Below are 18,893 nucleotides of genomic sequence, written 5' to 3'. Positions count from 1 at the left end.
TTTAGAAGAGGCTCTGACATACCCTCTCTGTATGTCCTCTGACCAGTGTGAGAGCTGATTCAGATATCTGGGCCTGGGGTACAATAAAAGTCCCTCCCGGATTAGACCCCTTCAGGCTGGGGACTGTGTCTTTGAGGGCTTTCCCACTTAATCATCTAGCTGCTTGTGGAAAGTTAGCCTGTCAAGGGAGGCTCAAGTGAAATGCTAGCTTTCCAGGTACAGGAAATTCTTCCTAGGGATCAGGCTCCCAGCGTGCCAACCCCTTCCTATTCCCTGAGATGGTGCCACCCAAGAAGAAGAAGAGTTGGTTCTTAGATGCTGCTTTTCTCTCCCCAAAGGAGTCTCAAAGTGGCTTACAGTCGCCTTCCCTTTCCTCTCCCCACAACAGACACCCTGTAAGGGAGGTGAGGCTGAGACAGCCCTGATATTACAGCTTTATCAGTGCTGTGGTGAGCCCAAGGTCACCCAGCTGGCTGCATGTGGGGGAGCAGGGAATCAAACCCGGTTTGCCAGATTAGAAGTCCACACTTGTAACCACTGCACCAAGCTGGACGGTATCACACATCGTGGTGATACCTGGTATCACCTGGTATGGGGGCAAGTCTCTGATTCGGGCCCTGAATCTTTTTAACCTTCAGGTGTCTTGAAATCTTGGTCCTACTTACTTCCCCTCCCAGAAAGAGACCCTTCTTCCTTTGCAGGGTGAGGGTTTATCTCACAGCAGCTATGATGGTCGTGTGCACCCAAAACCAAGCCAGTCGACAGTGGCCGCGGTTGATCACAGAGGATTGCACATGCCCATCCTAGAGAGAAGAGGGATTGGCCAACTCTCGGGACGTGCTTTGCATGAAAGTCAGTCATGCTACGGCCGCCTCACCTCCTCGTCTTGTCCTCTGCCCCAGGATCCGTTCTGCGAATGGCAAGTCAACAGCAGCAAGAAGGGGGACTTTCTCTGCAGCCGCCGAGGCCGCCTGGCCAGCGCAATCCGCTCCCCGCAAGAATGCCCCCTGCTCTGCAATCAGTGAGTGACCCAGAGGGGGAGGCGGGGAGGGGGTGGCACGAGCCAGGGGTTGCTCTGCAGCAGGGGTAGTCAAACTGCGGCCCTCCAGATGTCCATGCACTACAATTCCCAAGCGAATGCTGGCAGGGGCTCCTGGGAATTGTAGTCCATGGACATCTGGAGGGCCGCAGTTTGACTACCCCTGCTCTACAGTGTGGGCTGTGGATGGTTTGCCCTTGAGACCACGTAGCAGCCAGTGTCTCTTGTGGGCGCCCAGTGGGGAGAAGACAGTTGCTAGGGGAAGGGCCAACAGGAGATGGACTGACTCCACCAAGGAAGCCGGGGCCCTCGGTTAGCAAGGCTGCAAAAGGCAGGACATTTTGGAGGTCCTTAACTCCCACGGTTGCTGTATGTCAGAAGCGTATTGATTGTGGCGCTCGCTCCTCCCCTTCCTGACGCGTGGCTCCTGTCTGCAGCTGAGTGGGCTTTCGGCACGGGAATGGCGGGCGGCCCCTGGCATCGCAAGCCAGCCGTTCCTCTCTTCCTCCCCCCCTCCCACTTCTAGACGCACCACCTGCTCCGAGTGCCTCTCCAACTCCAGCCAGTGTGCCTGGTGCCAGTCCACGCGGAACTGCTTCTTCTTTGCCGCCTACCTGGCCAAGTACCCTTACGGAGACTGCCGCGGCTGGTATGACAGGTACGTGGAGGGGGGCAAGGTTTGGCCGGCAAATGGGAGCGACGGCCACCTCCTTCCCTCTCAAAATGTTGTGCCTCCCTCCGACAGGGAGCAGAAGGGGCGAGTGGCACTCTGGGCACACAAATTGTTGAGAGAGAAAGGGGCTGCCAGATTGGACCCTCCTTCCTCCCAGGACACCGGCTGGGGGATTTTGATCTCTTTATTTCCTCCACTACCTTTCCCCCCGCAGAGTTAAACCCAAACAAATGAGGGCCATATCAGCTCACTTGGTTATTCCCGTTGGGTCCTTGCATCCGTTAAACACCTTTATGATGCTGCCTGCTGATTTGCTGCTCACCCTCTTGCACGGTGTGTGGACTGGCAACTCCCCCTTCAGTGTATCGGAGGAAGTGGGCGTACACACAGGAGCTCATCCCGCGAAAAAAAGGGTGTTGGTCCTGAAGGTGCTGCTCAGTCCAGGTTAAGAGCAGAGTTTGATTCTCCACTCCTCCCCCCCCCTCCCACGAAACTAGCTGGGTAACCTCAGGCCAATCACCCTTCTCTCAGGAATAGCTCAGCCCCACCTCTCTCACAGAGTGCCTGGTGTGGGGAGAAGAAAGGCAGGCAGGCGATCAGGAGCCGCTTTGAAAATCCTTTGGGTACAGAAAAGCCAGGTATAAAAACCCGCTCTTCTCCTCTTTGGAATCTGACTCGAAGCAGCTCTGCCTTGTTTCACCTTTCTGGATGCTGCCACCATTCCTCAGGACAGGGGAGGGTCTTTTCTGTCGCCCTTCTCCCTTCCCAGACAGGAATACCGGCAGGGAAATGTCCCATGAGGCATTGGGCTTTTGCCCCTTCCGTTATCAGAAGGCAGCGGCAGCAGCAGTGGCAGGGGGGAATCATCCAGAGGATTAGCAACTTGATTCATTCTTTTGAAAGTTTCATAACCCCAAGTGATATTGGATGTAGCTGACCTCTCTCTCTCTCTCTCTCTCTCTCTCTCTCTCCTGTCCCTTGTCCGGCTTTCTCTGTCCCTTTGGCCTCAGCGTCCATTCGGTGCCCCAGTGCCTCGACTGCACCCGCTTCAACACCTGCCGCGAATGCCTGCAGAACTTTGAATGCGGCTGGTGCGGGAACTCAGACAACCCAACCCTTGGCAGGTGAGGGCAGGTCTCTCCTGAGGTTGCTGGGTTTTTCTGGCTGGAGGTTGGGGCAGGGAGAAGGGTTGCCAACTCCAGGTTGGGAATCTCCTGGGGATTTAGGGGTGAGCCTGCAGAGGACAGGGACCTCAGAGGGGTGCGAGGTCACAGGGTCCACCCCCCATACACCCATTTTCTTAAGGGGAACTGATCTCCTCAGTCTGGAGATGAGCTGTGTTTACAAGGAGATTCCCCAGGTCCCACCTGGAACTAGGCATCTCAATTGTTAGTAGCCGAGTTGGTTTGAAGTAGCACAACAAAAATAGAGTCCAATAGCACCTTTAAGAACAACAAAGATTTATTCAAGGCTCACGCCTTGAATAAATCTTTGTTGGTCTTAAAGGTGCTATTGGACTCTATTTTTGTTGTGCTCCGGCTGCAGTAAAGCCAGAGTGCCTGAGAAATTTGATTGACTTCTGGGGGCACGGAAGCAGTGATGGTGAAACTACCAGGTCATGCATCCATGATTCAGCAGACCTAGAAGCATGCCTCTCTGATTTCATTGTTTAAATCGATCATTGCCTGATCAAGTTACTAGTTCTCATATTTCTGCCATCACGTTGATAAAAAAAAGTGTCAGTCTTCTAAGTTAGCTGTGCAAAAAGAATTCCCAACACCCTTGCTTGTTCCTTGGGTTGTGTTTAAAGTTTGTATGGCAGGCTGAAATTCAAGTGTAGCTTTCCCCATCACTGGAGCTTCACCTGATGAATTTCTCCTTTTAGTGCCAGATCAGTGTGGTGTAGCAGCTCCAGAGCCAGTCTGGGACCTGGGACACCCAGGGTTAAATCCTCACTTTGCCATAGAGGTGGAGAGCATAATATTGCTTTGTGCTCCCATAAATATGACAGAAAGGTTGTCTGGTGTGAGCCAGATGCGCGTGGGCAGCCGTGTTGGACTGAGGCAGCAGAACAAAGTTTGAGTCCAGGGGCGCCGTTAAGATCCACTAAGATCAAAGCTTTTGTGTGCATAGCACACTTTGTCAGAGACAATGAAACGAATTACAAGGCCACATGTACAAGTAGAGAGTGGGTCATGGATTAATAAACAGCGCAATGCAGATCTGACCAGATACAAGGGCCTTACAGAAATAACAAGCCAAGTTCATCAAGATACTCCTCCACACGTGCACATTCCTAGGCCTGCAGTATTTCATCTGTGAAGGCAACATTGGGGTCCCCTTTGCAAATTGCAGCAGACTCATCTCCCCCATCTCACACATAGAATTTTGGCAACAGAGTAACTCTCACCGGCAGAGGCTTACAGATAATGGCAGTTTCATTCCTTCTGGTATCTATCAAACTGTCAAGCTGTTATTAAAGCTTATTGAAAATGTTTTATTAAGCCTGTTTTCTATGGTCTCATACTCCCATAAGTACTCTAGGCCCAGAAGCCTTTCCTAGAGTAGTTGACCAACTTGACGGTCCTGTGAGGAGAGTCAGCCGCCCGCCTCCCTCCACAGGTGCCTCCCGGGGGATTTCTCCGGCCTGAAGTCCTTCCTGAACTGCTCGGTGGCTCTGTGGGACTCTCACGGCCTGCCTCCCACCCACCCCGCCCAGTGGTCCTACGGGCAGTGCCCGGATGTGGACGAGTGCCGTCTGGGTCTGGCCAACTGCCATCCGTACGCCAACTGCAAGAACACGCTGGACTCTTTCGAGTGCCACTGCAACAGAGGTTACGCAGGCGATGGCGTGGCCTCCTGCAACCAGACGTGAGTAGGGGAACACGGGGGGGGGGCTCCCGCTAGCCTGAGGTCAATAAAGAGCCTTTCATTGTTGAGGAAACCCAGCTTTCCACAATAGCTAGCCATCCCACCAGAGGAGACTCATATTCTTGGATAATTGGCACCATGCCAAGACAGTTTCAGAGGGAAACTCAGTCTGCAGTAGAAGAGCCATATTCAAATCTAGGAGCACTTAAAGTCCAATGAGAATCCCAGGGCAAAAGCTTTTGATGGGCAAAGCTCCCTTCATCGCATACAAGCAGGGTTGATTGTGTTGTCCATATATATGGTCCATTTACAGTCACCATCTTAGCATTCGTTGCAAAGGCCGTAACAAGAAATCCAGGCGACTGAGCAGAGAATCGTTTGTATGGTTTTATATGTATGGCTTTATATGGGCAATTTTGCTTCGTTTTGTAAGAAATTTATTTGTCATTGTCTAAATTTTCTTTGTCTCGTGTTATGTGTTCAAATCTTGATCTATTACAGGGGTGGCCAAACGGTAGCCACTTTCCATGAGCCCCTGCCAGCCCTCGCAACAGAGCGGCATCTTTAAGACCAATGACCCTTTGCTAGGCTTAAAGGTGCTACTGAACTCAAAACACGCCATCAAGTCACACACGACTTCCAGCATCTCTGGCAGGGCCTTTCAAGGCAAGCGAGAAGCGGAGGCGGTCAGCTATCACCTCCCTCTGCAGAGCCTTCCTTGGTGGTCTCCCGTCCCAGAGCTGACCCTGCTTAGCTTCCGAGGGCTGAATATTTATTGGGGGGGGGGGCTTTCCCCCTCCATAACAGCCTCTTCCCAAAGAAACTGGTTTACAGTAAGGGGTTGTGCTTCGGCTCGGTTCGGCTGCCTCGGCGATCACCGCAGCCCGAGCCAGTGCAGCGCTGCGGAGAGGAGGGGTGGCAGTGGCACGCCAGCCAACAGCTGCATGCAGCATGCTGCGTGCAGCTGTCGGCTGGCGCGCCACTGCCATCCCTCCTCTCCGCAGCGCTGCCTTCCTACGTGCTTCTTTGGGCTGCGGTGATCGCCGAGGCGGCCGAGCCAAAGCACACAACCCTAGTTTACAATATCTTGTTTCCATCTGATGGCGATCTCCTACTTCCCAAGAAGTGATTTACCCAAGAAGGACCCCGGAGGGACTCTCCTAACCGGCTGCAAACAGGGGTCAGGTTGGGGAAGTTAAAACAGCTCGACTGCACAGGTTTGTGTAGGATTTATGCCCCCCCCCCCCTGTGGACGAGGTGGTAGGGCTGCGAGATCCAGGTTGGGAAACTCCTGGAGGGTTGCAGAGCCGGGGGGGGGCAGGGCCCTCAGTGGAGTCCGATGCCAGAGAGCCCAGCTTCCAAGGCATTCATTTTCTCCGGGGGAACTGATCTCTGGAGCCCAGAGAGGAGCTGCAATTGTGGGAGAGGCCCAGGTCCCACCAGGAGGCTGGCCACCTTGGCTTTGTGTTTGTTTCTAACAGTGCCTCTCGGAGCCCTGACCAGGATAGCCCATGGTGGGTTAGCCCTGGCCAGCCCTTGGAAGGGAGACCACCAAGGAATCCCAAGGTCAGAGGCAGGCAATGGCCAACCATCCCTGGGTGCCTCTTCCCCTGAAAACCCCGTGAGGGGGCACCACGGGTCATCTGTGACTTGACGGCAACCGTTTCCTTTCAAAGAGCCAGCAACTTGGGGGGTGTTTGCTTCCATTCCGGAGCAGATCTCCCGTCTCTCGCTTACCTTTGTGTTGTTCCCCTGACAGCTGCTACGACGAATGTGCCCACGGGGAGTGCAGCGGGGGCCCCAACTTCACCTGCGTGTGCGACCTGGGCTGGACCTCCGAGCCGGGCGTGGGGGGCTCCAACGGCAGCTCCAGCGGGGTGCAGTGCAACGTGGACTGCGGGTGCCACTTCCACAGCAGCTGCGCGGCCCAGGGGCCCGGGGTTTGTGACGAGTGTCAGAGTGAGTTGCCGTTCCCCACCCTCCCTTCCTGCCCTGGCCCTCGCCTGCTTCTCTGATGCGGTTTCCCCCTCCCTCCGCCCCAGACTGGACACACGGCGAACGCTGCCACCTTTGCCGGCCGGGCAGCTACGGGAACGCCACGCACCAGGGCGGCTGCAGGGAGTGCGCCTGCAACGGGCACGGCTTGGAGGAGATGGGCTTTTGCCATGGGACCACGGGGGCCTGTTACTGCACCCCTCCCACTGAGGGGCCCCACTGCGAGCGCTGTGCCCCCGGCTACTACGGGGATCCCAGGTGAGAGAAACCGGCTGCTATATTTAGGTATATCAAAGGGGGAAAAAAAGAATCTGTCCAATGGCTTAATCAAAATCTAAGTCTCTGTTATCTCTTTATTATTATAATAATTTCCACCTGGACTCTACCAAAACGGTCTCAAGATTATTTCTCTATTTTCAATCTTTTTATCAGTGGCAAAAATGAGTCGTAAATCACAAAATATCCTTGTAACAATGTACAAACATGTCCATACCTCCACAAAATGGTATTAATAAATTCAATATATTCACTCCATGTGCTCTGTAACATAAAAGTACCTGTTAGAACAAATGTTGAAATGTAACTTACAAACTGCTAGAGGCCTGTGCAGTCATATTTTACCGTATGTTAATCTGCTTGAAATATAATTAGGCAAAAAACGCTCTCGTGGTGTGGAGAGTCAAGGCTGTAAGCGCTTTGTCTCAAATTATCTCACACAGCTTCATGCCGCTTGAGGGGCTGAGCTTTTCATAGTGCAGGTGAGATTTCAACTGGCCCTGGGAGAGGTTCTGCACCGTCCCTGACGTGGCCCCCTGGGGCTTTGTCTTCCCCAGAAACAAGGGCATTTGCTACCAGGAGTGCCTGGGCCGCACCTTGCTCACCAACCTCTCCTCTTCGTCTTCGCTGAGCTCTCAGCGGGCTGGGGGACCCCCACCCGGCGGGCTCTCCTACTGTGTCTGGGTGTTGTCAGCCAGCGAGAGCATGGGGCCCTGTCGTCCGGAGCAGACCTGCCCGACCATCACCCTCACGCTCCAGCCTGACACCCTCTGCATGGTGAGCACAGGGAGAGGCGGGGGAGGGGAGACATGGGCCAACCAAGGGGGTGGTTCCACGTGGGCTCATAACATTGGCAGAAGAGGGGAGCTTGCCGTTTCAGAAGACTCACCCAACCAGGTTCCTTTATAAGGGCAAGAACCCCAACCCCTGCCTTTCGCCCCTCTCCCTAGACCAGTTACGTCTATGCCTTCGACGGCCTGCCTGCCTTCCTGAACACGGGCGAGCTGGACCGCACGCTGATTGGGGCCTTCTGTGGCCAGGGCCGTCCCCGCCCGGTCACGGCGGAAGCTCTCTCAGGTAAGCCAAGCCAGGCGGAGGGAGGGTGGCGAAGGGAGGGTGGCGAGAGTGCCCAGAGCGTTGCTGGGGCCTCCCCAGCTCTGCCTTCTGCATCTTGGCTGTGGCCACTCAGAGGCCTGGGACGGGAGGCCTTAGGTGAGGAGCCACTTCCCTGCCTGGGGGCTAGAGAATGCCCAGGATGCCCAGCATGCATCTGATTCAAGGTCCTCCTGCCAGGTGTGGGGTAGTGGATAGAGGGCTGCTCCAGGACCCCAGTCATCCCGCATTCAAATCCACACTTCTCCCATGGAAGCTCACCAGGCGACTGTGGCCCTGTCCCAAACTGTCAACGTGGCCTACCTCACAGTGTTGTCATGAGAAACTGGGAGAGGGCAGGAAGACGTTCGAAGCCACCTGGACCTGCAACCGCAGGGAGAAAAGCATGGAGAGATAAATGAATGCATGCAAAGGCTTCACGCCGGCTGCCCAGTGATGCGTGACTCATCCCCGAGAGGGAGCCTGGCCAAGGCCATCCCTTGAGCTTAGCTCCACCACGGTTGGTGGGCAGCCAGAGTGGCGTGGTGATTAAGAGCGGCAGCTTCTAATCGGGCGAACTGGGTTTGATTCGCCACTCCTCCACAAGCAGCCAGCTGGGTGACCTTGGGCCAGTCCTGTTAGAGCTGTTCCCACAGAGCTCTCTCAGTTCCACCTATCTCACAGGGTGTCTGTTGTGGGAAGAGGAAGGGAAGGCCATTGTGAGCTGCATTGAGACTCTTTCGGGTAGTGAAAAGCGGGGTATAAAACCCACTCTTCTTCTCCTCCTGGTTCTCTGCCGGGCCCATCTTTACAGGCCTCCTGGTCATTTACTACGAGGCCAACTCCAGTGAGTCCTCGGGCTTCAACGCCACCTACACGGTCCACCGCTGCCGGCCGAGCTGTCGGGCCAATCAGGAGTGCCAGGAGGGGCGCTGCGTCTGCAAGGACACCTTCACCGGGCCCAACTGCCGGTTCCAGATCTGCCCGGGCAACTGTAGCAGCCACGCCGGGCAAGGGGTCTGCAACAGGGTGAGAAGAAGGGCCTTCCAGGCAACGCTGTTGGGTGGATCCAAAGGGTTCTCCTTCTGTTGCCACCTGCAGGGCTTTTTGGTGCAGAAAATCCACCACTGCCCCCTAGGGCAGGGGTAGTCAAACTGCAGCCCTCCAGATGTAAAAGGACTACAATTCTCAGGAGCCCCTCAGGAGCATTCGCTGGCAGGGGCTCCTGGGAATTCTAGTCCATGGACATCTGGAGGGCCGCAGTTTGACTACCCCTGTCCTAGCGTAACATAACCCAGGCCTCCTTACAAGCAGTGAGGAGGCTGCATTTGCGCTTCAGTACTCATGAGGCCAGATCTAGAGGGGACGGGAGCCCACTGCCCTCAGAGACGTTGTCAGCCCCTGCAAGATGCACCTATAGGGGTCCTCTGTGGGCTGTCTCCTGGCCGGTCCTGAGCGACGCTGGTACGGAAGGGATTCCGAATCCTCCTGTGTCCCTCCCTTGTCCCTGCCCCTCCCTCCAGAGCCTGGCGCTGTGCATCTGCAGTGAGGGGTTTGCTGGAGCAGACTGCTCTGTCCCGCTCGACGCCGGCAAGATCGTCTGGGAGACCCTGATCGACACCCAGCTGACGGCAGTGAGTGATGCCCCTCCCCCTGCATGGTGGCTTCTAGGTTATCCTTTGTGGTGGCATCTCTGCAATGGCATGGCCAATTGGCGAGCAGACTTGTGTGTGAGCTGGGGAATGTTTGGGGGTGAACCCCCCCCCCCGAGGAACGCTTAGGAGTTAGATTTGTGGGGACTAGAAAGTGGCATTTAACGGGTGATGAAGAGAGGGCTGAACAGCTCAATTCCTACTTCTCAGTCTTCTCAGCTCCTTCAGGCAGTGAAAAGCGGGATATAAAACCCCACTGTTCTTCAGAACCCCCATCTGGTGACGTCTGCTTTCTGAAAACACTCAGGAGGCACCCACATTGGTGGGTGTCACGGCCCCTGCAGGCATCACAATGGGGATCCCTGTTCCATTCTATCATTCCTCCTCCTTCTCTAGGACACGGCCAGCCGCTTCCTGCATCGCTTGGGCCACACCATGGTGGAGGGGCCAGATGCCACGCTTTGGATGTTTGGGGGCATGTCGCTGCGAGAGGGGATGCTGGGGAACGTGTACAGGTAAAGTGGCAGAGGCACTCTTCCCCCCCCCCCAGAGGTGGCTGATTCCCCAGATGTCCTCCACTTGCTTTCCTCTGTACTGATATCTGTGCCCTATTAGGGACTGGTTCGTTTGAATCTGTTGCAGGATAGGGATCCAAATTATCTTCAACTGGTCAGATTATTCTTCCAAGTTCCCATTTTAGAAGGCTGCAGCGATTAAAAGGTGGCCCTGCAGCTCATTTCCAAAATCCAGCACATCCAGCCACTCTGGGCACAGATGTTTATACGGTCAGAATAACACCCCCAAATTAGGCCGTTCTCTTATCAGCCAGTTAATAATAAGCATAGTTCAGCTAGCTCAAGGCATCATGTGATTCCCTTGTCCCCTTTCAGGCCATTTCAGGAATGTGAAGTGTTGCACTGTGTACAAACTAGGGTTGTGTGCTTCGGCTGCCAAAGCAGCCGTTCCAGCCCAAAGCAGCCAGCGCCGTGGCATAACCCTAGTACAAACGTTTCAGAAAGCTCCCAAGACTTCTGCCAAAACCTAACTCTGTGCAGAGGTCAGCCCAAAACAAAACCAGGCAGTTAGTTCTCTGTAGGGACAGAAAACTTACAGGAAAAGCGCCTTGCAGAGGAAGACCAAAGCTGACATTCCATCACCGACGGGCGAGGTTGCTCTCACTCCCAGGTACTCCATCGCGGACCGCCGCTGGACACAGATGCTGGCCGGGACGGAGGACAGGGGCCCGGGGCCCTACCCTCGCTACTTCCACGCAGCGGCCTACATCCCCTCCTGCAAAGCCATGTTTGTGCTCGGTGGGCTGACGGCAGACGGGGTGGCCAGCGATTTTTGGTTGCTGAACCTCACCACCTTGCAGTGGAGGCTCGTGCAGGTCAGTGCCTTGCTTCGAGGGTGTCAACTGGGGGCCTCATGTTCCTGGGACTATGTAACCCAGGCTTTCTCAGCCAGGGTTCCAGGAAACCCTGGCGTTCCTGCCAGCTCTGGGAGGGTTTCCCAAATGGGTGGGAGTTAATACATTTTTATTATACCTTTAACATTTTTTAACATTTATTGGGTCATTTGACCATATATGGTCATGCCGACCCACCCACCCCACCCTTCCCCAAATGGCCACTGATGGGCCTGGAGGGGGTGGGGAGGGGAGGGCCCTCAGGTGGGCATGTCCACAGCTCGACTTCCAAACCATAGTCAGGGCGAACACGGCACTTCTGGGGTTTTGCAATGCGGAAAAAGTTGAGAAAGGCTGGAATGACCATTTGGGAAACCAATAATCTCTGTTGTCTGCATGATGGTAATAGAGCCATGTGCATTTTTGTCTGTGTTACGGGACGGTCGGCCTGTCTGGCAGTGAGGAAGGCCCCTCATGCTTCTGCCATTAAGCAAAATGTCCCAAACAAAAATCTCGGAGAGAAAAGCTATGGTGTAAGGCAGGGGTAGTCAACCTGTGGTCCTCCAGATGTCCATGGACTACAATTCCCATGCAACTCCCATGGCAGGGGCTCATGGGAATTGTAGTCCATGGACATCTGGAGGACCACAGGTTGACTACCCCTGGTGTAAGGGATCAACCCAGACATTCTCACATTTTGTGAATCAGTGTTCTGATTGTCCGAATTGCTTTATCGTACTCACAATCTACTTTGCATATCAGAGTGAAATAAAAAATATAACAGACTATAACAAAAAGGGCTCCAGTCTACATAATACAATGGTTATACAGACCTATGTTTAATTATTGTCTATTTTTAAAAACGCATGTTTGGAAGTTTGATTTATCATAAAAATATACAATTAAAACAAACTTTTGAAAAATAGTCCCAGTAAGAAAGGGTGACTATAACTGAAAATAAGTAGTGAACCTGATTGGAGATCTAGGGGTACAGGGGTTATCGTTAGATGCCCAGTTTTTTCTGCTCACCTGAAAGAAGCCCAGATTCTACCACGCAGGCCCCCTCCAGTCAATTCTCACCCCACTTCTCTGGGTCCTTGACAGTTGCTTTCTTGTCTTCCTGGCCGCCTCAGGACCCCCTGATCCCAGCCGTGGCGGGCCACACGCTCACAGCCCGGCATGGCTCCTCCTTGCTGCTGATTGGCGGCTATTCTCCAGAGAACGGCTTCAACAAGAAACTGCTGGAATACAATGTGGCATCGGAGAGCTGGCAATCTGTGCACCAGGCTGGGACTCCGCCAACAGGTAGAGCATCTGCAAGCCCTGAGAGGGGGGCTCCAGGGTAACCAGGGGTACGGGGGAGGGAATCTCAGGAGGGAACCTTGTTGAATGACCCCCCCAGCTAGCCCACAATTTCCTTGGTTGCACAAATGCCATGGGCCACAGCGGCACGGGGCAACAACGGGAAATGTCCGCCTCCATGTCTCTGCCAGTGAGGAGCTGACTGCCAGGGAAGGGCACGAATGCGAATCCCCAGCCACCCAACTTCCATGCACAGAAACACCCCCCCCTCCGGAAGCACCCCCCAAGTGGTAAATTCAGTGCAGGTGCTCCTCCTTCCCACCATTCCCCACTCACAGCTGAACTAGTCAAAAGGGCTTTTCTGCCCAGCTAAAAAGGTTGTGCTGTATGGAGTGGGTTAAGCTTAAGTTAACTTAAGCTTCATCAATTATTAGAGGCTGTAGTCTATGCTGCTGTGTTCAGCTTATTGTATGTAGGTTATTTATTAAATTAATATTAAATATTATAATGAAATAAATGCTTAGTTATTAAATGTTATTGTAACTAGAGTGTTATTTATTTAATGTTCTTTCCATTCTTTATTATTTTGTCTTATTTATTTTATTTTTTTCTTATTTATTTTATTTCTTATTGATTTTCTCCTTCTTCCATTTTGTTTACCCCTCCCTCCCTCCCTCCCTCCCTCCCTCCCTCCCTTCATGTTATGTAATGTTATTTCTGTCCCACTTCACATGACATATGAATACTTTTGTGATGCTTTGGTTCTTTCTGGTGGTGTTGCCAGATTTCTACAATCCTAATGCCTGGGTTGTTATTCAGTGGCCCATTTGGGGTGATTGGACTATAATTAATTAATTGAAATAGTTTAGTCCTTTACAAACCAGGAAGTTCTTCCACAAACCAGCTCAGTCTTTCTGGTTGTCTTTCCCCCTCCAGGTCTGTATGGGCACTCAGCTGTCTACCATGAAGGCACCGATGCCATCTACGTCTTCGGCGGCCACCGCTTCCACGTGGAAATGGTGTCGGCGTCCCCAGAGCTCTACAGTCTTTATTACCCCAACCTGACTTGGAGTCTCCTGGCCCCCTCCCAGGGGCCAAAGGTGAGGAGCAGATCCCCAAAACATGTGCGGGTGAATGGCTGCTCACAAACATCTGAAGCCCTGGTCAGCAGCAGTTGGAAGCCGAGCAGGGTGTGGCATTGCCACCCACTGCCCATTTTAAGGCTACAGCAGTTCTTCTCTGGACATGAATTACTCCCATCAGGAGGGGAAGAAAATTACATTGGTGAGGAGCTGGCTGGGGTAGAATGTCAAAGCCCAGTTGAACTTCTCACAGGCAGATTCATTGATGCAAAAGAAATCTGTTTTTTGAAGAAATGCACCGCAGGCACCACAAGGTGTTTCCTTGCTGAAACCGAGTTACAATTATGCCAGCATACTTATCATAGAGTTGGAAGGGACCCCAGGGTCACCTAGTCCAACCCCGTGCACAGTGCAAGAACTCACAGCTACCTGCCCACCCACAGTGACTTCAGTTTCATGCCCAAGTGATCCCCCCACCAAAAATCTCCAGAATCCAGTCTGGCCGGGAAGAAATTCGACTACCATCCCACAGTGGCAATCAGCAATTCCCTGGGTAGGCAAGGAAGGGCCACAAGAGACAAGCACTGGCACATCCCTTCCTGCCCACCCACTTACAATCTGGCTAAGTTCATAAAATCAGCATTTCTGTCAGATGACTATCTAGCCTCTGCTTAGAAACTTCCAAAGCAGCAGAACCCACCACCTCCCAAGGAATCCTGTTCCGGTGAGGAACCGCTCTGTCATGAACTTCTTCTGGATGTTTAGCCAGAAATTCTTTTGAATTGATTTCAACCCATTGGTTCTGGCCCAACCCTCTGGGGCAACAGAGAACAACACTGCTCCATCTTCTACATGACAGCCCTTCATATATTTGAAGATGGTTATCAAATCCCCTCTCAGTCATCTCCTCTCCAGGCTAAACAGGCCAAGCTCCCTCAACCTTTCCCCATACAACTTGGTCTCCAAACCCCTCACCATCTTTGTTGCCCTCCTCTGGACATGCTCCAGTTTCTCTACATCTTTCTTCAGTTGTGGTGCCCAAAACTGAACACAGTCCTCCAAGTGAGGCCTATACTTCTTTTAATTCAGCCCAAAATCCCATTTGCCTTTTTAGGTACCGAGCCACACTGTTGACTCATGTTCATTGTGTGGTCTACTAAGACCCCCAGATCCTTTTCACATGTACTACTTCCAAGACAAGTCTTGCCCATCCGATAGTGATACATTTGATTTTTTTCTACCTAAATGAAGAACATGACAGCTATCATTAAGGTAAACTCTGTCCACAGCTTTCCCCTGATCTATTAAGGTAGTAACTTTCTCAAAAAAAGAGATACGGTTAGTTTGACATGACTTGTTCTTGAGAAAGTCATGCTGACTCTTAGTAATTAAAGCCATCTGCTCTAGCTGCTCAAGGACTGACTGCTTGATGATTTGTTCTAAAATTTTGCCAGCTATTGGCATCCAGCTGATGGGTCATTAATTACCAGGATCCTCCTCGTTCCCTTTCTTGAAGATGGGGACAACATTTGCCCGCCTCCAATCTTTTGCCACCTGTTCTCCAAGAACTTATATGGCTGTCCAGCTGTCCATAGACTGCAATTCCCATTAGCCAGGAATTAGTCAGGGGCTCGTAGAAATTGTGGTCCATGGACAGCTAGAGAGCCACTGTTTGGCCACCCCTGCTATACGGGCATCCATGATTCCCCCCCACCCCCATCCCTGTTCGTGTGGAGGCGGCAGGTGCAAAAATCTTTCTGTTAGCATCCCCACGCTCAAAGCTTGCAAAAGCAGCACGAGTATGCTTAAACTTCCAATCCATTTCCTTTGCTGGACAGGCACAGGGTAGGAGCTAGCACAGGAGAGAAATCACTTCTCCATTAATTGGGGTCAGGACAAACGAACCTGAGAACATCCCGTGACATAACCAAAGGGAAGGGCCACAGAAACAGGTGAATGCAAGAGAGGAGCAGGAGAGGTCAGTTCAACAACAGAATAGCTCAAGGCGGAGGAGCAGCTTATGGCACAAATATGGAAACTTCTGAATGGGATCTTGATACCAGGGTCAGACTTGGGCTTTCTGGGGATTTGGTGGGACACGTCCATCCCCCTGCTGTTCCTTGCTACTGCCGCTCAACTGGGCAGCAGGGGGAAAATGGGTGGTGGGGGTGGATTGACAGCATTCAAGTGTCGGGGTGGGATCTGGGAGACCCCTGTTCGAATCCCCTCTCTGTCCCAGTCTGCAGTGGAAGCTTTCTGGGTGACCCTGGGCCAGTCACATGCTGTCAGCCTGACCTGCCTCAGGGTCGTTGTGAAGATAAAACAGAGGAGAGGAGACAACTGTAAGCTGCTTTGGGTCTTTGTTGGGAAGAAAAACGAGATGTAAATGAAATAAATAAATGAACACGCCAAATTCCGTTGCCATTAGGTTACTTCCCACAAGCCCCAGAAGGGACATTATTGTCTGGGAATGATCGAGTATCTCTGGAGACGTGATGGTGTCCCTTCTGGGTCATGCCGGAAGTGATGTCATCGTATCTTCCCTCCCTTTCTGTCTCCCCAACGCCAGCCATTGGCTCACTTCTTCCACGTGGCTGCGGTCTTGAAGGACACCATGGTGGTGATCGGAGGCCGCACGGAGCGCGAGAACTTCACCAACCACCTCTTCTTCTACCAGCTGAACTGTAACACCTGGATCCTGCCCAACAGCACAGGTAAAGGCGGCTGCCAGACAAGGGGTTGGATTTGGGAGCCAGGGAGCTACTGGGAGTGCGGAGAAGCAAATACAGTTCCCCGTCCCCTGCTTGTCCTGAAGATTTATGAAGTCAGAGCAAAGGATCCAAACCCTTTGTTAGGGCAGATCTCTGTGACTAACACAAAGGCTGTGGAATCTGTGGAAAAACCTTGAAAAACAAGGCAGGGAGGGGACTCGGAGACAGAAAACAGGCCTGGAAAAGGGCCCTGGAGATGAGCTGTAATTCCAGAAGGTCTCCAGGTCGTATCCTGGTGATTTGTGGGTGCGCAGGGACCTCACTGGGGCCCAGTGCCACAGAGTCTACCCTGCAAAGGATCCATCTTCCCCAGTGGAACTGCTCTCTGCAGTCTGGAGAAGAGCTGTAATTCTGCGGGGTCTCAGGTCACACCTGGAGGCTGGCAGCCTTAGTTCCAGCAGCTCCAGTTCTTGCTTTGCTGTCTGATGTTTGCTTCTCTGTGGCCCCTTTCCTCTCCCTCCCCACCCCTTTCAGCAGAAGCAGTGGTGGGGGAACCCATCATGGAGTCTATCGCCCACGCTGTGGCTGCCGTAGAGGGCCGGATCTACCTCTCCGGGGGCTTCAATGGTGTGGCGCTGGGGCGGATGGTGGCTCTCTCGGTGCCCTCCGACCCATGCCTCATCTTCTCCAGCCCCGAAGCCTGCAATGGGTCCGGGGCCAGCTGCACCTGGTGCCGAGCCAGCTGTCTCTCTGCGGACACGGCCGAGAGGTAGGTGCTGGCAGGGAGCAGAGGAGAATGGGAGACTTCGGATGGGGCCGACTTGGGGAAGCAGAGAATCCTCTTGCTCAAATCTGTTGTTTCTCAGAGGAATGGTGTTGGGCGCTGGGTCAGCGCCCATGTCGATCTGGTTGTTCAATTTTTAATCTACACCAGGGCTGGCCAAACAGTGGCTCTCCAGATGTTCATGGGCTACAGTTCATTGCTGGCAGGGGCTCATGGGAATTGTAGTCTATAGACTTCTGGAGAGCCACTGTTTGCCCACCCCTGGTCTACACCATGTAAGTCCTATGAAAGCACCTTAGAAACACAGAGCTGGGTGCACCCAAGAGTCATCTAGCCCAACCCCCCAGCACAGTGCTAGAAATGCAACTCTACCTCCCCACACTCCCCTGCTCGATGCGTCCTGCAGATGCCTCCCCACAGGGATTTCTAGGCAAGAGACATAGGGTTGTGTGCTTTGGTTCGGCCATCTTGGTGACCACCGAAACCCGAGGTGGCCAGCACCACAGCACGGAGAGTAGGGGCATGCGCCTGTGCGTGGCCACTGGCTGGTGTGCCACCGCTGCCCCTCCTCTCTGTGCTCGGGCTTCAGTGGTCACCCCTAATTCAGAGACAGTTTGCACTTGCCTGCCTCTGCATAGCACCCTGAGTCATCCTCAGTGGGCTCCCAGCCAAGTCCTAACCGGGGCCGACCCTGCTGAGCTTTTCTGAAGAGATCGGTCTAGCCTGGGCCGTCCAGATCCGGGCGTTGCTTCCTAGGAATGCCCAATAATTACATTTTGCTACAGAAGATCTCTTGGCTCGTGGGCTGGAAAGGGGAACAACCCTGGGTTGACTGGATGGGTGGCCGGTCTGATGAGGCATTGGTCTTATCCCACACGGCTGCTCTGGAGTAAGGGCCAGCTCACCGTCATGGTTAAGACGACGAAGGTGGCGGATTCTGATTCAGAGAACTGAGCTCAGCTCCTCACTCCTCCTCCCCGTGCAGCCGGCTGGGAGACCTCGGGCCGGTCACAGTTCTCTCAGAGCTCTCTCAGCCCCTTGGGGGCGAAGAAGGGGAGTCGATCGGCAGCTGCTTTGGGACTCCTTTGGGTAATGAAAGCAGGGCATTAAGAAACCAGCTCTTCTTCTCTTGCCTGGAAAGCCCTACGGTTTCGTTGTCAGTCAGTTATGACTTGATGCATGGAGGGGAATAGCGGCACCAACATTTGTGGCTTCTTTCTTTCTCTGCCCCAGGCTGGGCTGCTCCTTCGGGGGGGCCTCCTGCTTCCCCACCCCTCGATCTGCGGATGAGTGCCGTCGGCTCCGGACGTGTAGCGAGTGCCTTGCCCAGCACCCCCGGGCCATGGCCCACAGCCTGGGGATTCCCGTGAGTAGACCTCCTGTCAGGCGGGGCGGGGCAGCCAGCAGGGAGCGCTGGGAAGCACCTCCTGCCCGCCTATTGCAGGGCTTCTGGGGATCCCTGGGGGGGGGGGGAGGTAGGGGTTTTATGGCTTTAGGAGCACTGGGGATTCTATTTATTTGTTTTTTGTTTTTCATTGTTTTATTTATTGTTATTTGTTTTATTTATTTGATGGAATTCTTCCACGGAGACCCAAATCCACTTCCCTTGTTCTCCTCTCCTCCATGTCATCCTCACAACAACCCTGTCAGGTAGGCTAGGCTGAGTGCACACTGCTGGTGCGAGATGGTCCTAACTTCACTTTAACGGCTGGAAAAGGATCTCAGGAAGTGTGCAGATGGGTCCAGCATTCCAGAATGCCAAACGGCTGAGCTTGAACAATGCAACTGTGGGGGAAAGCCGATAATATCCTGTGTTTGCAAGGAGCTGTAGGGCCTCTGGACACCACCCCATTTTCCATTTTCTTCCCGCTCTTTCATAGTTTAAAAGCCTAAGAACTCTTCTGGTTCAAGGTGCTAAATGCTGGTTTGATATTTTTTTTAAAGCCCTGGCTAGTTTTTGCAACTTGTACATTATTGATCAGGTTTTTTTGCAGCTGTTTTAATATTT

The 18,893-nt window shown here is 53.2% G+C and overlaps 1 protein-coding gene across 2 annotated transcripts in view; it reads left to right on the top strand.

Annotated features, from left to right (window-relative positions):
• MEGF8 (multiple EGF like domains 8) overlaps nt 1–18,893 on the top strand; it is a 68,801-nt gene that overhangs the window by 34,221 nt on the left and 15,687 nt on the right. Inside the window, exons 18-34 of one of the 2 annotated variants that reach the window (XM_077336693.1) lie at nt 903–1,021; nt 1,566–1,697; nt 2,723–2,836; nt 4,335–4,583; nt 6,343–6,542; nt 6,626–6,836; nt 7,412–7,631; nt 7,805–7,931; nt 8,761–8,975; nt 9,470–9,580; nt 9,995–10,113; nt 10,784–10,988; nt 12,140–12,311; nt 13,245–13,408; nt 15,960–16,104; nt 16,639–16,870; nt 18,119–18,251. In XM_077336693.1, the coding sequence (XP_077192808.1) occupies nt 903–1,021; nt 1,566–1,697; nt 2,723–2,836; nt 4,335–4,583; nt 6,343–6,542; nt 6,626–6,836; nt 7,412–7,631; nt 7,805–7,931; nt 8,761–8,975; nt 9,470–9,580; nt 9,995–10,113; nt 10,784–10,988; nt 12,140–12,311; nt 13,245–13,408; nt 15,960–16,104; nt 16,639–16,870; nt 18,119–18,251 (2,868 nt within the window). Of the gene's footprint in view, nt 1–902; nt 1,022–1,565; nt 1,698–2,722; nt 2,837–4,334; nt 4,584–6,342; nt 6,543–6,625; nt 6,837–7,411; nt 7,632–7,804; nt 7,932–8,760; nt 8,976–9,469; nt 9,581–9,994; nt 10,114–10,783; nt 10,989–12,139; nt 12,312–13,244; nt 13,409–15,959; nt 16,105–16,635; nt 16,871–18,118; nt 18,252–18,893 lie in introns of both variants that reach the window. The other variant, XM_077336692.1, reaches the window with a different exon arrangement.

Source organism: Paroedura picta, chromosome 5 (genome assembly GCF_049243985.1).
Source record: "Paroedura picta isolate Pp20150507F chromosome 5, Ppicta_v3.0, whole genome shotgun sequence".
In the NCBI taxonomy this organism is placed as follows: Eukaryota; Metazoa; Chordata; class Lepidosauria; order Squamata; family Gekkonidae; genus Paroedura; species Paroedura picta.
The sequence above is the reverse complement of the archived record's forward strand: the minus strand, read 5'-3'. Positions and strand labels throughout refer to the sequence as shown.